The sequence below is a fragment of the Nelumbo nucifera genome, chromosome 1 (assembly GCF_055504915.1).
Source record: "Nelumbo nucifera cultivar China Antique chromosome 1, China Antique-T2T, whole genome shotgun sequence".
Lineage (NCBI taxonomy): Eukaryota > Viridiplantae > Streptophyta > Magnoliopsida > Proteales > Nelumbonaceae > Nelumbo > Nelumbo nucifera.
This window is the reverse complement of record NC_142649.1, coordinates 116,083,557-116,101,663: the sequence shown is the minus strand read 5'-3', so window position 1 is coordinate 116,101,663 and position 18,107 is coordinate 116,083,557. Positions and strand designations below refer to the sequence as shown.

General features: G+C 39.2%; 1 protein-coding gene and 1 long non-coding RNA gene across 2 annotated transcripts; one reads left to right on the top strand and one right to left on the bottom strand.

Annotated features, from left to right (window-relative positions):
- Positions 1-444: 444 nt before the first annotated feature.
- LOC104601835 (uncharacterized) lies at positions 445-1,833 on the top strand. The gene is made up of 2 exons (XR_735973.3): positions 445-1,378; positions 1,525-1,833. It is a non-coding gene; the product is annotated as an uncharacterized LOC104601835 (long non-coding RNA).
- An 11,244-nt stretch (positions 1,834-13,077) lies between these two features.
- LOC104601836 (NmrA-like negative transcriptional regulator family protein) lies at positions 13,078-16,560 on the bottom strand. The gene is made up of 5 exons (XM_010265323.3): positions 16,039-16,560; positions 15,742-15,876; positions 14,505-14,742; positions 13,783-13,986; positions 13,078-13,476 (listed from the first exon to the last, which is right to left on the bottom strand). Exons 1-5 carry the CDS (start codon positions 16,219-16,221, stop codon positions 13,310-13,312), a joined length of 927 nt encoding a protein of 308 aa, XP_010263625.1. The 5' UTR covers positions 16,222-16,560; the 3' UTR covers positions 13,078-13,309.
- Positions 16,561-18,107: the final 1,547 nt, after the last annotated feature.

The window sequence follows — 18,107 nt, the reverse complement described above, 5'->3', positions numbered from 1 at the left end:
AAGTTCAAAACAGCCCTTCGTTTCATTTGTGGTGCGAGAATCTCTATCAAATTCTCAAACTCTCTCTCACACACAGCTATTTCCCACCACTTACAGCGACATTCTAGCTAATATTTGCTACTTTTTCCTTTGCTCAAGTGGGCAACTTCTTCTAAAAATATTCCATCACTAAGAAGGAAATGACATTCATCCACCATTTTATTATTGTTGTCATCATAAATGATTGGCTTGCAAATAACTTTGTACAAAAAATAAAATTAACAAAAAGCTTGAGAAGACCTAATCTTCAAGTTTGAAAGAATGAAAATTGTAAGTTGGGCTACCAAACCCATTTTTACATGCTTTGATGCAGACCAGACCAAACCAGACCAGAGTCGTTCACAACATGCACCACCCTACTTAGACATGGAAATGGAACTCTTGTATTCATGTTGGTGTTGGCTATGGGTGCATCCCCATAGGACCCAGACCCAAGCCATTGACAGCCCTAGACCACTGGCCATGAGCATATGCTGGTTAATGGTTGAGAAGATTTGAAGTCTATCATGACAAGACAAGCACAATTAGATGGTTGGCACATGGAACTGAACCGGTGAACCCTTTAATTCACAATTAGATGGTTGGCACATGATACCGAACATCACCCATAGATCATCTCCTTCTTAGACCAAGTTGAATTGGGCCTGGTTGAATCCTTGGCACTGTAGGAAGTTAAGTTAATACTTGGAAGATAAAACCAGATAGAGCTGATGAGTGACTCTGGTTTAATTGGATATCATAGTTTGAGCCAGGCGGTTTAGCTCTAAAGAAATAAGTTCATATTTTGGATAATTTTTAATGAGCCACATGATTGACATGGCTTTGGTTTTGTCAGTAACGATGATTAAAGTATTCATAATTTGATAGGTCGAGATGTGAGGATTGGGGAGTTGCTATCAATATAAAATTTATGGACTATAGAAAAGGATACAGAATGTGAATTTCACATTCACGATACAACCCTCCAACTACTTGGTATCAAACCTAATGCTTATCGTAATAAATCTGACTTTGTTCAATAAAAAATTATATTAAAAAGCAGAGTGGTTTAATTGCTCAATGAAAAAATTATATTAAGAGCCAGAGTTGTTTAACTTTTAAATCATTGTTGTCCACTAATGGCCAGTTCATCCACTAAGAGTCGTCCTCTCCTCTTTCTCCACTATCATAATTCATAAGCAAACCTTGAGCCAGCTTTTCATCTGTTGCATGGTTCTGTCGTCGGAAATGAACGGGAGAGTCTTCGTTCTGATATTTTTCTTCTGGGCAGTTTTCACCATAGTTACCCCAACTCTTATTATCTTGTCTGCATCTGCAAAATCCAATTCGGACTCCAATGGTGAGTAAGATAGCCAGCCAGAGATTCTTCTTCTTCTTCTTGTTCTTCATTTGAGTACTCTTTTTTCTTACACTATGTAGATCATCCAGTAGCAGAGGGTTCTGTTTGATAACCTGAAACTAATAATTCTATGGTATATATGGCAGGCGAAGAAAGCGATGAAATGAGCTTGAGAAGAATGATGGGCTTTTTAGAGGGAGAAGATATGGTAAGAGTATTGTCAGCTCCAGCACCGGCGCCCACACCAGCCCCGGAAACCGCTTTAGGACATGGAGTAGTTATTTTGACAAAGTTTCGGCATCAAAAAACGATGTGAAGGAGTATAGGCAATGCAGTCAATGAAGGGCTGTGTGTGTAAGTGTATGTGTTCTCTTGTATATAAATGAAATTTGAAAAATCTGTTCAAAACTTGCAATCTTTGATGGGAATTGGATTAGTGAGATCTGTTTATGACTCTTTCATGAGCATCAACATCAAGCTTGCCATAAACTGAAAGTGATGAGTTGATCAGTCGTCAGGGCCTGGTTCCCATAAATTAAAGATGTTGTGCAACGGAGCCCGACGTCTTGCTTTTCTGCGTCCTCATCAGAGGATCTCATTCATGTAATGGTTTCCATGTGGCAGTTTGGATTCATGCATCTGTCTCAAGCCCCAAGCCCCAAGCCCCAAGCCCCAAGCCCCAAGCCCGAATAATGGAAGAGGGTTGCGTCGGGTTGGGATGCATATGACATTAAAATTTTTGTGTCATGGCATTCATGAACAGAATGAAATGGTAGAACTGCAGGATTCATGTGGCGGACCCCAACAAGCTAGGTTTAGGTTTCGATGATAATAATGATGTAACGAACAATTAGGATGCAAGTCAAAAGATGGGTCCATGTGTTTCACAATGTACAGTGCAGCTGCATGCAGTGCAGTGTGCCCTAGCCTCTTCACAGCTCAGCTCAATGGCCCTTTGCCACATGGCTAAATATTAGTTTTCTATGTACATCCCTCCCATATCCCTGCTTATTGCGTTAAGGTCGGTTAGGTGAAGCAAGACCATGAAGAGTTGGGGTAGTCTGGTCTGGTTACAATCATTAATTTCTAGTTCCATATATTTCTTTCTTGCGCTATTCCATTTACATGGCCGGGTCAGTTTAAATCAAGATCAACATTAATGAAGTCGATTTCTTTCTTTTTAAAAGGCAAAAAAGCCAAAATCCATTTTTCATCGATCAATAGTCTCAAGGGCATGACAACCTGGAGGATTTCTACACCAAATGAGAGGGGTTGTTGGCTTATCAAGATCAAGAGAGTGACGTGCTCTAGAATATGAGAGACTTTATTAATTAGCATTCCGGCCGTCTCACATGAACTACGTACCGAGGCGACATCAAACAGGTTGAATTAACTCCTGCACAAGGCCACCACTGAGTGGATGCGTCAATAATAGCTTTGAGCATGAAATTTCGCACACATAAGGAGTGGGTAAGCTTCACAACTTCCAGGTCATGCAATAATAGCTTCTGCTTCTTCTTCAGAGGTGCAAACCGAAATGGGCTTTCTCGGGTAATATACGTGATGGCCACCATTGTCACGGTCTATACAGGCTTAGCTTTGTTTATGATTGGCGGACTTACGTTAAGGGACATCATCGTCATTTTCACCTGTAAGATTTTTGAGAGAATTGATGTCATTTTTAGGCAAACCTCTAAAAGCTTAACGCACTCTTTGAGGAGGGGTGGTCGACCTCCTTGGGTGCCTAACCTTGGCATTCCTAGACCAACATCCCTTGCGGGGCGGCCCTGGTTAATGGCTAGCATGGCTATCAGGGTTCCTCATGGGTGCACAATGCTCATGGGGACAGTGCATGGACTGGTACTACGCCTCCGCTCATTGAAGGGAAGCTTGCATGCAAGTTTGGCTTAAGCATGTCCCTACACCTTGCTAGACCCTTGCCTTAAAGTAATGAAATCAGGCCAAAGTCTCCCCCAGTCAGACATGTGGCCCACTTACATTCAGACATCTGTATTTTCAAAGATTTAAACAAAATGGACACATGTCAAAATCTGAATAGTGGTAGTTTAAGAATAGAGCCCACTAGAAATGTGTCAAAATCTGAGTAGTGGTAGTTCAAGAAAACAACCCACTAACATGCAGAGTGGAGCCCACCACCATGCATAGTTGTGAGAAGTGGGAAGCTCCCACTGTCAATCATTTCCTAAAGAAAAGGAAGTTGTGCTATTAATTACCGTTAACTACTAAACTAATTAATTAATTCCAACTACTAATTACTGTTAACTACTTTTAATGAATTAATTACTAGTTAATTACTGTCAACTACTTTTAATTAATTAATTCCAGCTATTAATTACTAATAATAATTAATTACTGAAAAAAATTTCTTATAATAATTACTGCTATTACTTAATTGTTGATAATAATTAATTAGTGATAATATTGCTCATTATTAATTCGGAAAAATAATTTCTTATAATAATTACTGTTAGTACTTAATTGATAATTTATTAATGACAATATTGCTTGATGAGGGCAGATTTGGCCCTCCAGTGAAATTGCAACACGTGGCACCTCGTGACAACTAGGCAAGCACCCAGGCAACATCTTACCAAGTTGGTCTCCCCCCCGGGCATCGGTCTGGCTAGCCTGGCGCGACCTGCACGCGGCCTGCGCGCGGCCTGTGCGCGACCTGCATGCGACCTGGCCGGATCAGCCTGCCACAGGCGCCGACCTGGCAAACTGGCCCGGACACAGGCACTGACCTGGCAATCTGGCCCGGACACATGCGCCGACCTGACAACTTGATCCGGACACAGGCGCCGACCTGACAACCTGACCCGGACACAGGCGCCGGCCTGGCAACCTGGCCCGGACACCGACCCGCTGACTGACACAGGCGCCGACTTGGCAACCTGGCCCGGACACCGACCCGTCGACAAACACAGGCGCCGGTCTGGCAACCTGGCCCGGACACGACCTGCCGACCTAACAACCTGGACCAGGCGCCGACCTGGCCGCCTGGCACAAGCGCCAGCCTGACAACCTCGAGGAGTTCATCACCGTACCCCAGTTCTGACGGGATATGACGTCTTACCATTTGAAGGCTTTTCACCCACCTAACCCGCGAGGGCACCACTATATAAGGACTCCGACCCCCAAAGCCAGGGGGGAGAAAAAGAAGGATGGTAACCCCTGCTCTCTAGCTCTCTCATTTCTCTCCAAGCCCTCTGTAATCAGAATGCTAACTTAGGCATCAGAGAGTCCCCACCGGGAAAATACCCCCGGGTCCTCTGATTCAGTTCTCGCATGTCCCTCAGCTCCCGCCGTCTACAAAGGAGAGAAAATCACCTCACGCGGAGGGTAGTCGGGTTGCGCTGCACCAGGGAGCTCCACCATCATCTGAGTTGCAGACCGCCTAGGAGCAAGTCAAGTGACGAATTCGCCATCAGGCAGTTCGCCACCAGGGAGTTCGCCACTAGGCAGTTCGCCACCAGGCAGTTTTCCCCCAGGCAGTTCGCCACCAGGCAATTCGCCACCAGGCAGTTCGCCACCAGGCAGTTCGCCCCCAGGTAGTTCGCCACCAGGCAATTCGCTACCAGGCAGTTCGCCACCAGGTAGCTCACCACCGGGCAGTTCGCCATCAAGCAGTTCGCCACCAGGGAGCACCACTAGGCAGTTCGCCACCAGGCAGTTCGCCCCCAGGCAGTTCGCCACTAGGTAGCTCGCCACCAGGTAGTTCGCCACAAGGCAGTTCGCCACTAGGGAGCACTACCAGGCAGTTTGCCATCAGGCAGTTCGCCACCAGACCGCCATCAAGCAGTTCGTCACCAAGTAGTTCTCCCGCAGGAAGTTCGCCACCAAGTAGCTCATCACCAAGGCACGTCACCACCGGGTCAAACAACGAGGTACTTAGCCAAAAAATTTATACATCACAAAAAATGGTACGTGACCAAAAACGGTTACATCAATTGGCGCCGTCTGTAGGATACGCTACGAAAAGCTAAGTTCTCATCCTACAAAAGATAAGTTCTCATCTTACCAAAGCTAAGTCTTCACTTTTTTTGAAGCTATCACTTTATAGTTTACATTTTTTATGAACTCAAAAACTATGCAGGGGGCTAACAGACTAAGTAGCTCTACCAACCTTACTTTCAATTCAAATAATGCCTCATCAGTCCTCTCCGCAAGGTCCCCCCTACAAAGATGAGCTCTTCGTGGCTTCCACGGGAGTTGACGGCCAACAGACTACATAGGCGCCCTTACCGGTCGAGCCTTCCAAGGCTCCCGTGTGAGCTGGCAACCTAAAGTTAGTAGTGCTGCCCCCGAAGGTCGAGCTCCTAGTAGCTTCTTGTAGGAGTGGGTGACCGGCCTTACGAAGCTGATGCAGCTCAATCATAGCTCGACACCTCACAAGCAAAGCCTACGGGCCACATTACTGCTTAAGACCCGGTCGCCTCTCCGGCACGGGCAAAAGTAAAAAAAGAGTAGACTACGAGTCACTCCCAAAAGCCTACGGGCCACATTACTGCTTAAGACCCAGTCGCCTCTCCGACACGGGCAAAAGTCAAAAAAGTAGACTACGAGTCACTCCCAAAAGCCTACGGGCCACATTACTGCTTCAGACCCGGTCGCCTCTCCGGCACGGGCAAAAGTCAAAAAAAGAGTAGACTACGAGTCACTCCCAAAGCCTACGGGCCACATTACTGCTTAAGGCCCGGTCGCCTCTCCGGCACGAACAAAAGTCAAAAAAGAGTAGACTACGAGTCACTCCCAAAGCCTACGGGCACACTATTGCTAAATATCCAGTCGCTTTCTGTGCAGGAACAAAATCAGCAAAAGTGAACTATAAGTTGCCCCAAAGCCTAAGGGCTACACTACTGAACTGGCGGAGACCCCCTCGTCTTACTGGCAGCTCGCCACATACAGGCAGCTCCCAAAACCTAAGGAATTGGATCAAAACTTACTAGCTCGTCGACTTACAGGCCAAAAGAAATCTTCTCCCTTCGCTGAGTTACTCTCAGCTCGGGAGTGGGGGGCAATTGATGAGGGCAGATTTGGCCCTCCAATGAAATTGCAACACGTGGCACCTCGTGACAACTAGGCAAGCACCCAGGCAACATCTTACCAAGTTGGTCTCCTCCCCGGGCACCGGTCTGGCTGGCCTGGCGTGACCTGCACGCGGCCTGCGCGCGGTCTGCGCAACTTGGCCGGATCAGCCTGCCACAGGCGCCGACCTAGCAACCCGGCCCGGACACAGGCGCCGACCTGGCAATCTGGCCCGGACACAGGCACCGACCTGACAACCTGACCCGGACATAGACGTCGACCTGACAACCTGACCCGGACACAGGCGCCGGCCTGGCAACCTGGCTAGGAAACCGACCCGCCGACTGACACAGGCGCCGACCTGGCAACCTGGCCCGGACACTGACCCGCCGACAAACACAGGCGCCGGCCTGGCAACCTGGCCCAGACACCGACCCGCCGACCTGACAACCTGGCCCAGGCGCCGGCCTGGCCACCTGGCACAAGCGCCAACCTGACAACCTCGAGGAGTTCATCACCGTACCCCGGTTCTGACGGGATATGACGTCTTACCATTTGAAGGCTTTTCACCCACCTAACCCGCGAGGGCACCACTATATAAGGACTCCGACCCCCAAAGCCAGGGGAGAGAAAAAGAAGGATGGTAACCCCCGCTCTCTAGCTCTCTCATTACTCTCCAAGCCCTCTGTAATCAGAATGCTAACTTAGGCATCGGAGAGTCCCCGCCGGGAAAATACCCCCGAGTCCTCTGATTCAGTTCTCGCAGGTCCCTCAGCTCCCGCCGTCTACAACGGAGAGAAAATCACCTCACGCGGAGGGTAGTCGGGTTGCGCTACACCAGGGAGCTCCACCATCATCTGAGTTGCAGACCGCCTAGGAGCAAGTCAAGTGACGAGTTCGCCATCAGGCAGTTCGCCACCAGGGAGTTCGCCACTAGGCAGTTTGCCACCAGGCAGTTCGCCCCCAGGCAGTTCGCCACCAGGCAGTTCGCCACCAGGCAGCTCGCCACCGGGCAATTCGCCACCAGGCAGTTCGCCACCAGGCAATTCACCACCGGGCAATTCGCCACCAGGCAGTTCACCACCGGGCAATTCGCCACCAGGCAGTTCGCCCCCAGGCAATTCGCCACCAGGCAGTTCGCCACCAGGCAGCTCGCCACCGGGCAGTTCGCCATCAGGCAGTTCGCCTCCAGGGAGCACCACCAGGCAATTCGCCACCAGGCAGTTCGCCACCAGGCAGTTCGCCACCAGGCAGTTCGCCCCCAGGCAATTCACCACCAGGTAGCTCGCCACCAGGTAGTTCCCCACCAGGTAGTTTGCCACTAGGGAGGACTACCAGGCAGTTCGCCACCAGACCGCCATCAAGCAGTTCGTCACCAAGTAGTTCTCCCGCAGGAAGTTCGCCACCAAGTAGCTCATCACCAAGGCACGTCACCACCGGGTCAAACAACGAGGTACTTAGCCAAAAAATATATACATCACAAAAAATGGTACGTGACCAAAAACGGTTACATCATTGCTCATTATTAATTCGAAATGATAATTAATAAATATTTTCATAATGGTAATTAATAATTCAAAAATAATCATTTTATACTTATATTAACTCATATTAATTATTTATTCAATGGTAATTATTTATATTATAATCATTATTAGAAATTATAATTCATACATTTATATGAAATAATTAACTATATTATTATAAGTAGTTATAATTAATAATAAAAATTTTCATAATGGTAATTAATAATTTGGAAATAATCATTTTATATTTATATTAGCTCATATTAATTATTTTGAAAATAAATATTTAATGATAATTATTACTTCAGAATGTTAATTAATTAATGATAATTAATAAGTATTTTAATAATGGTAATTAATAATTGGGATATAATCATTTTATATTAATATTAATTATTTTATAAATACATAGTTAGTGTTACTTATTTACATTATTATTATTACAAGTAATTATAATTAATACTATTATTATTCTCCAATAAATATTTCATTTAGTGAATGTTAAATTATAAAACTTTCAATTATTCAATATTTTTAAATTTAAATAATTATAAAAGAAAATATTATTTTATGAATTAACTAAAAATCGTAACTATAAAAAATTAATTACTTGATAAAATAAAAATAAAATAGTAATAATAATAATAATAATAAACTTTATTATTATTATTGATTTCACAATTATTAATATATTATTAATCTATTAATAATACTGATCATTATTAAAAAATGTTAATATCAAAATTTAATTACATAAAATTATTTGTTGAAAATACCCATTTTAATTCGGACAATTATTAATTATTAATTTCTTAAAATTATTATTTACAGAATAATTTTAGTTACTCTTTCATTAACGACCTTATTTTCGAGTAATTGGTTTTATATGTTCAATAATTTTTTTTTTGCAAAAATCCAAATAACTTTTCATTTGCAATGTTAACCATTTTATTTTTCTCTTATTCAGTTTTCCAAAAGATAAAAAAATAAATTAATGATATTTACCTATTTTTATCAAATTATGTATTTATCAAGTTGTTGTCATTGATGATGACGAGTCAACTTTTTGAAAGAGAGGGGTACTAATAATAATTAATGACTTCTAATTAATTAATTTCAGCTATTAATTACTAATAATAATAATTTCTTATAATAATTACTACTAATACTTGACTACTGATATTAACTAATTACTGATAATATTTCTCATTATTAATTCGGAATAATAATTAATAACGATTTTCATAATGGTAATTAATAATTTTATATTTATATTGACTCATATTAATTATTTTGAAAATAAATATTGAATGTTAATCATTTATATTAGAATTATTATCAGAAATTATAATTCATACATTTATATGAAATAATTAATTATATTATTATTATTAGTCATTATAATTAATACTCATATTAATTAATATAATTATATTATTAGCATCAATAATTATAATTAATTATTACTTTGTAATGTTAATTAATTAATGATAATTAATAAGTATTTTAATAATGTTAATTATTAATTGGGATATAATTGTTTTATATTTATATTAATTCATATTAATTTTTTTATAAATTTATAATTAATGTTAATTATTTACATTATTATTTTTATTATAAGTAATTATAATTGATACTATTATTATTCTCCAATAAATATTTCATTTAGTGAAAGCTAAATTATAAACTTTCAATTATTCATTATTGTTAAACTAAAAGAATTATAGAAGCAATTATTATTTCAGGACTAATAATCGTAATTATAACAATTTAATTACTTAATAATAATAATAATAATAATAATAATAATAATAATAATAATAATAATAATAATAATAATAATAATAATAATAATAATAATTTAATATTGCTGATTTCAAAATCAATACACACATAATAAGAATTTATTATCAGTAACTAATAGTGATAATAATATACTTATTATTATTACTGATTTCATAATTATTAATATATTTTTAATCTATGTTACTCAATAAAGACATGGAATAAAACATATTCAAATTACCACTAAATGAATGAACTAAAAATCTATGAGTATTCTAATGGACTTGAATTTGACACATTAATATGCTAAAAATTATAATTTCAACCTACATTTTCTATTTCTATCTCCCAATTCCCATAATTCAAACATACCATTAGGTTATGTACAAGTTTCCCTATCTTTTCCTAAAGATAAATTCTAGCCAGTCTATGTGCATTGTGGGGAGTTTAGACTTAAAATCCATAAACCATGATCGACCAAAAGAAGCGTTGCCACCTAACTTGGAGGTGACTTCCATACTTAGGATGGTCCCATTATTCTCCTTTCTTTCATGTTTCTTCTATTGGATGGGTTTCGGAGTCCTAATTATATTATTAGTTGATTGTAGACATACATGATGATGATTTGATTGTAGTCATATATTTTTCATTTCTTACTTTAGAGGATGGATGCATCTGCAAATGTTGTTTGGCATGGATTGTTTTTCTTAGAAGCTCTTTGAATGATTTTCTTCCTTCTTCGCCTCTTTGAATGGATATCAAAAATGATTTTTATTTATTCATATGTTCCTAAATTTTAAGCAGTATTGGGGGTGGGTTGCTCAATAGGACATTGATTTTTTATTGTTAAATAGTAAATTTCAAATTAAATGATACTATAGTTGCCCGTTAGTATGGGGCCATTGTCTAGATAAAAACATGGTAAGTCTCTTAAATCAAATAAAGAGCCTACCCTAAATGTCTATTATAAATAATTAAAAAATGAAATAATTCAGATTAAATCAAATAATTACTTACTAAAAATTACTGAATTAAGTAAATAATAATAATAATAATCAATTATTTCTAGAAATAATTAATAATAATAACAATCATCAAGTACTTATTTAAGTAAATAATATAAAATGAAATAACAATCATCATTTATCATTAATGTTTATTCAAAACATGCCCCATAATAATTACCAAATACAGTAATTAAACCTTAAATAAGAATCAATATTTATTAATAGCCATTAAAATTGTTAAGCCAAATCATTAATGTTTATTCTTAAATGGAAAATATGAATTAACAAATCTATTATATAATAATTATACTCGGCTGGAAAAATATTTTAAGTAAATATTTAAATAATTACAAATTTAGTTAATATAATTACTAAATAACAAAATTTTAAATTAAATACTAAAATAAATTAATAATAATAATGGTTAAATTAAAGTAATAAACATTTCAAGTTGAATTTAATGACCAGTATAATTTTACAGGTTTGACATATAAAGGTCAATTTATGTGGACCTGTAGACTGTACGAGTGTCTTAAAAAATGGCAGTTTATAAATTGTAATTAAAAATGGTAATAAAAATCATTAATGTTTATTCATATATATATATATATATATATATATATATATATAAAAGATTAACTTTCCCGTACTTAGTACGGGGTCATTCACTAGTTTGTATTTATATTATTTCCAAACGGGAACTTTGCAAAGGAGTCAGTAAAGGCATTAATGCAGAGATGATTCCTAGAAATTGGCAACAAATTTCAGATGACTCCATTCCACCCTATGAGGAACGTTGGAATTTAACAAGCTGGCAAGCCAGCTCAACAAAGTAGACGCAGCTAGGCGAAGGGTCAGGTTGCTACCAAACCAAATGTGTATTTACACCTTGTAATTTGTAAAGATGGAGATGGCTCAACCAAAGTTTTTCTTTTCTGAAACCTCCCTTGAAGTTTGGTAATTGCAATTACCTCCCTGGAATTTTTTGACACTCTTATAAATAGATCCCTTTGCTAGAATCCTCTAAGAGCCATGAAAATGTTCCAAATACCCATGCAATTATTATTGAGGCTGGTTTCTATAGAAAAAAAAAAACAATACAAACTTTATAAACAATAACAAAAGAAAAGAGAATTTAAAGTTGCAACTTTACCTTCGAGCAATTGATATGAAGAGAAAATTTGAAAAATAAACATTTTGGTCAAAAGTAACTGCATTGTTGTTTTGGACATTTTTATGCCTTTTTAGAGGGTTCTAACAAAGGGGATTTAGTTGCAAGCTGCAACTATGTGAAAAAAGTTAAGGATAGGTGATTGCAAGTACCAAACTTCAAAGAAGGTTTCAGCAACAACCAGAAATTCCATGGGAGGTTTCAGCAAATTACCCTTTTTGGGTCAAACTGCCTTTCTTTTTATCAATAAAAACCTTGTTCTTTTTTTTTTCCTTGTAGTATATATACTTTTTTTTCAAAAGACAAGAAAAATTTTATCCATGATCGTTAGGAGGGGAATTATGACCAGACCCGTTGAAGAATAAATTAGAACAAATAAAACTTGGGATGAAAACAATGTCCTTATGGTTCCATGGGCATTTATAGATGGGGTGTTTCTTAAACAAACGTTTAATTGAAAAACGTTACTTTAAATATTTATTGTTTTTATTGTTTGGTTGGACGTTTCAAGTTATACCCCATATAGCTATCTTTCACCTCGGCTTACAACGTTGCAAGTAAGCATTTCATTTCAATAATCATTGTGGCGTTGGGAGAAACTAGAATTTGAAATTTCCCCTACATGAACATAAATCCAAGTGTTTCTGTTGTTTTAATGATGCCTTTTTATTTATACTTCAGAGGCAAAGTCTCTTGTAAACATTTGATTTGTGCATTTTTTTCCTGTCTCTCCACTATTATCCAATGCTTTGTTCATCTCTTTATTTTATTTTATTTTTGGTAAATTTGTTTTGTTGGTTTCCAATTTGTTTTCCACAAGGAGTGGTTGCTGCTATCTTAGGAAATTTTACTGCAATGTGGCAAGGCATTTACCAAGTACCGGGTAAGGATGATCATGGGCCGGGCTTAGCATCCGCGATTCGGGCCATAGCCTGGGCCCGAGTAGACTTGCTTTTAACTGAGCAAGACTACTTTTTTTGTGGAGGACCTGGGCTTCAATTCGAGGAGTACTCGTGGCATTATCGATGTTGCTTAGATTCTTTGCCATTTGTTAAGCGGGGAAAATCATGAATGGACATATAATCTGCTACCTTTCTTGTCATAATGGCTATCTCCTGCTTACTTAGATATAAAGCAATTTTGTTGTCTGGATGTTGATTTTCCAAGTGAAGGGCGATGCCCGTTCCAGTCGACAACAACCGACAAATTTTCATTGGTTTCTGATCAGAAAAGTTTACACATGGCAATTCTCTCAGACATAAGCAAAGGAACCCACCTCTTTTCTTCATCACACAACTTCTAAAAGACCAGACTGCAATCGTATGTGGTACCATTTTATTTACTTTAATCTACTGCAACTGAACCAAACATTTGGATAAGAGTTAGGATCTTAGACAAACTGATTGAGGTACTCGTCCACGCTGGTGTATTTCACATCAGGATAGAGCTCAGAAGCCTCCACACCAAACGAAGGCTCGATCTCGAAGTTGGTGTGATCTCCCTTTACAAAGACTGAGTGGGAAATGGACAGTACAACGTTGATTGGAATTGGGGACTCTGCATCAACAGGGAAACAGGGACACGTGAAAACCAACAGAGAGCAGGGTGAATGAGCTAGCATTATTTAGTTGTAAAAACAGAGTAAACTTGGATGGATTCCAATTCCAAATCCAGTTTTTACATCTATGCCCGTTGTCGAGCCCATTTGCCTACCAACAAAAATCAATTTAACTCATTTTGATTTAATTACTGAAATTGATTGATCCGGCAACCTTGGCTTCCTAGCTAACTACTTACAGACTAGACTACAGTAAAAAGCTTCTCAACTGCTAACACGATCAAATTAAGTTGGGTCTTACTGACCTTGGATGTCCTTGAGAAGTTTCTCCTCCGGGACGTAAATCCTTTCAAGGGTCTTGCCGATCTTCTTTTCCCACAGGGATACAATGTCATTGAATGAGTAAATGTTGCCCGCGGGTCTCAGGTACAGGATCTTGTTCAAGGTTCGAGGGTCATCTACAGCTCTGATCGTATAGGTGCCAATGTCTTCTTCCTTGTTGAAAACAGCTGCCATATGAAAATATGAACAAGTTAAAAATAGAGATGCATATAAAAATTCTACTAAGAATTAGATGTCTCACGAATTCAAATGCAACGCTTAAATTTGTTTGGATCTCCGATCCTAGTACACAAAGAAATACTCAATATATCTCAAGTAGCTGTTCAACCTAAAATCTTGAGCTCACCTAAACCTTAGGTGAGAGGCCTTTGAATAAGTTTTCATTTTCTAACATATTCCTTCATCAAACCTAAACAAGCATAGGCCCATCCATACCTTGTATTAAAATCTAATTAATTATAATAGGGCCTACGAGATAGACCATTTGACAGACTGATACCATTTCAAAAAATTGTTCTAACCTAAAATCTAAATCTGTTAGGTGAATTCCCTAAATAAGTTTTTATTTTCTAATAGATACCTCTAATTCCACATTTCCACCGGGTCATGGGAACAAAATAATGCCATGTAAATTGGGCTGCACTGTTTTAGATAGAAAAATAGTCAAAGATGTCCATCCACTTACCTTTTGGGTTTCCATCTCCTAATATGATGACTTTGTCCCTTGGAGGAGCAGTGGCTCCTGGCTGTGACAAGGTCGGGAGGAAAAAGCCAGCAAAGAAATTGGAGGAAACATAAGTGTAGGGGATCCCTGCAGCCTCAGTAGCACGGCGTATCTGAGCCTTGGTTGCAAATGCAGTCTTGGCTGGCTCAACAGCGTGAACACGATCCACGTCATTGCCAAATTCCGACGGGAAGAATCTCTGAGTAATGCACCACAATAATTACAAAAACATCATTACATTATCCAGTTGATCATTTGTACAATTGGGATGAAAAACATTAGAGTTGTTCACACCAGAAAAATTAAAAAGAAAACCACCTGTTTTTCTCTTCTACCTGAAGGTTCAGTCGTTCAAAAATACAACCCATTAAGTAATGCTCAGGAATTCACGTACGGCAGGCGTATTTACCATTTGCCCCGAAAGGCGAGTACTCGGTCTATGGTTCAACTTCAACCCTTACTCTAACCCAACCCAATGTTTGACCGTTGTTCTGTTTACACGCAACTCAGATTATAAATCGGGTTGGATTAGTTGGAATGTATGCAAAATTGCAAATGATAGGCATGATATTATTATACTTTCATCGTCATCCTCTCTCCTAATAACTTTTTCCTTTCTTTTTTTCCTCCGAAAAAGTGGTTTGAGGCACCAAAAAGAGAAATGGGGAACAAGAGGAAAAAAGGAGAGGGTTTAAACTTTAAAGACAAGGCACGGGTCATTTTCACATTCGGATAACTAAATTTTAAGTAGTGCTAAATGTAAGAAAGAAAACGATATCATTCATTAATGCACGCATTTGTAAGATTTATTAGAAAATATTGAATATGATTTCACGCGCATTTTTAATCCAAAACTCCAAAGAGCTGAACCACAACCTTTTTTCCCCCACAGATCGAAGGATTTCTCGGATAGCAATCAGCGTTGATCGTAAGAAGAAGAAGATGACAGGGCTCTGTACGACCTTCTTTTCACAGATCCAGAACACACGGAAAAACATTTTTACTTTATTTCCTTACTTTGTTTTACTGCAAGAACACCTCTCTCCTTCCATAAATAAAGGTGGTATGGAAACATTTTCACAAAAATAGAAGTTTTTTAACCCACAGAGATGCAGAGAGAATGAGAATAGAATCTGGAAAAATAAATAAATAAACAAAAAAAAAGAGAATAAGAAGAATAAATGAAACAATTGATTACCTTAACATTTCCAGCTTCCTTGATGGCGGCAATGATCTTCACCTGATCTGGTAACTGTGCGTGACCTACAGTTGAGATTACTACATCGACCTGCTTGATCGCCTTCACTAAACTTTCATGATCGTAAAGGTCACCCTGATACATAATAAGGAAAACAGAGATCTCCGTCAATCGACTCTCTGACACGTAGATACCACAATTCACATCGTATAAACATTCAAGCCCCTCCAGAAAAGCAAAAAAAATATTATATAGAAGTTATTTTTTAGGGTTAGGGGAGGGGGTAGTGTTGCGTACATGGATGAGAGTGACGCCGGAGTTCTGGAAACCCTCGATGAGTTTCCCCTTGACAGGATCAGAAACTGTGCTTTGTCGGACCAAAACGAAAGTTGGATGTCCAGACTTGGCACTTGCTTCGACAATGTGTTTTCCGATATAACCGGTTCCTCCAATGATCAAAATCTTGCTTTTCTCCGCCATTTCGAACTCACCGGAAAACAACTTTCGAAGTTGTTCTGGTAACAGAAAAACGGGGGCGTCGGATCAGAAGCTCAGTCAGAGAGAGAGATAGACCTGACTTCTGAATTTTGGTTGCGGTAGCGAGTCCACTATTTATAACAACGTCTCGCTTTGGAGCTCCTCGCTTTGGCCTCACGTCAAGGCGACCCCCTCTCTGTCTTTTCACTTGCCATCTACCAGTCAACCAAAATGAGTTCACGACGCCCTATTGGGATAGCCAAGCCAAACGTGAAAGCAAAATTGAGATATTTTAATGGATCGTGGGTAGGAATGGCAACGGGGCGGGTTCGGGGCGGGGAGTACATTCCCCGTCCCCGACCCCCTAATCACCCCATCCCCGTCTCCGATCCCCGACGGGGAAAGGAATCCCTAAAATTAAGAGAGAGAGAGAGGATTATTAGAACTTGGGAGAGTTTATGTCGATGATGGTTGATGAGAGAGAGTTCGAAGGGTGACAGCGAAGGCGACGATGATGGCGATGACGGTTGGCGGTTTGTGAATCGACAACGAAGATGAAGTCTCTTCCTCAGTTCTCTTGCCTTTCCTTTGTTCGATGTCCGACGGGCAAGTGGGCAGTGGCAATAGTCAGCGACGGTGGTTGGCGGTCGACGATCGACAAATCGACGATGAAGCTAGGGTTTACTGGTCTTGTGGTTCAGTTGCCTCTCTTGAGTCTTTTCTATCGAAGACAAAAGAATGAAGACTGGTAACTGGTTTAGTCAAGGGCTAAGAGTTTTCCAACTTTTCAAGTTTTCTTGATTTCTTCGAATTATGTTTTAGACTTTTAGTTTTTACTGTTTTATAAATAAATTAATAATTATTATACTTATATAATATATAATATAATATAATATAATATAATATATAATATTAATTGGGGACGGGTCAAGGTGGGAATTGCATTCCCCGTCCCCGTCCCCGTCCCCATCCCTGATGGGGGATTCATGGGTACCCCATCCCCGACCTCGACCCTAACAAGGTAGCTCCCATCCCCGACCCCATCGGGTTGGTTGGGGACGGGAAAAATTGCCACCCCGTGGGCCATTTAATCGTATATTATTTTCAACCTTAATAATGAGGAAGATAGAGGCCAGCCATTTTTTTTTCCAAAAAAGACCTTTTTTTTAAGTCTTTTTTTTTTTCCAAAAGACCTTACCGCTTTATTTTAACAGAATAGGTCAAAATTCTTTCAAAATATCATATCTTTTCTACATCATAGATTCCCCCCGTAAATAGAACGCGTTATCTGAACCCGTGGGTCTACAGGATGCGTTAACCCGCCAATTAGATCATATACTTTTATTTTGTCTCTACTCTCTACCCTACTTATTATTTATGATATTTTAATAGCAAAAAACTATTTATTTATTCACCAAATGTATGTGGCCGTGATTTTAGGTAGATCATGTACCTGTCCAGGTTCAAAGTCGAAATGATTGATGTGCCAAGCCGATGCATAGTTTTTTCTGAGTCAATTACATTAAACACCCCTTATGATTTCACATGTTTTATTCAACATCATAATTTGCAACTTTGCATATTGCTCAGACACCCCTATAGTTTCATACCGGTTTTACTATAGTTGTCTTGATCCTAACATCTGTTTAGCCAAATTAATCAAAATAAAATAACATTTTGATTCTCGTCCAATGTTTTGCTTCAAAAAGGTTGATTTGAGTAAGGGTGCAATTGGTGCATAGCCAAGTTGAACCCCCTAGATATGATCTGTATGGCCGTATGGGTGCTATTATTCAAGTTGGGTTCAACTTCAACATGTCTTGGCTTGGTTCGATTAAAATATTTTTATATTTGAATTTGAATTAGAGTTCAATTAATCACACTCTATT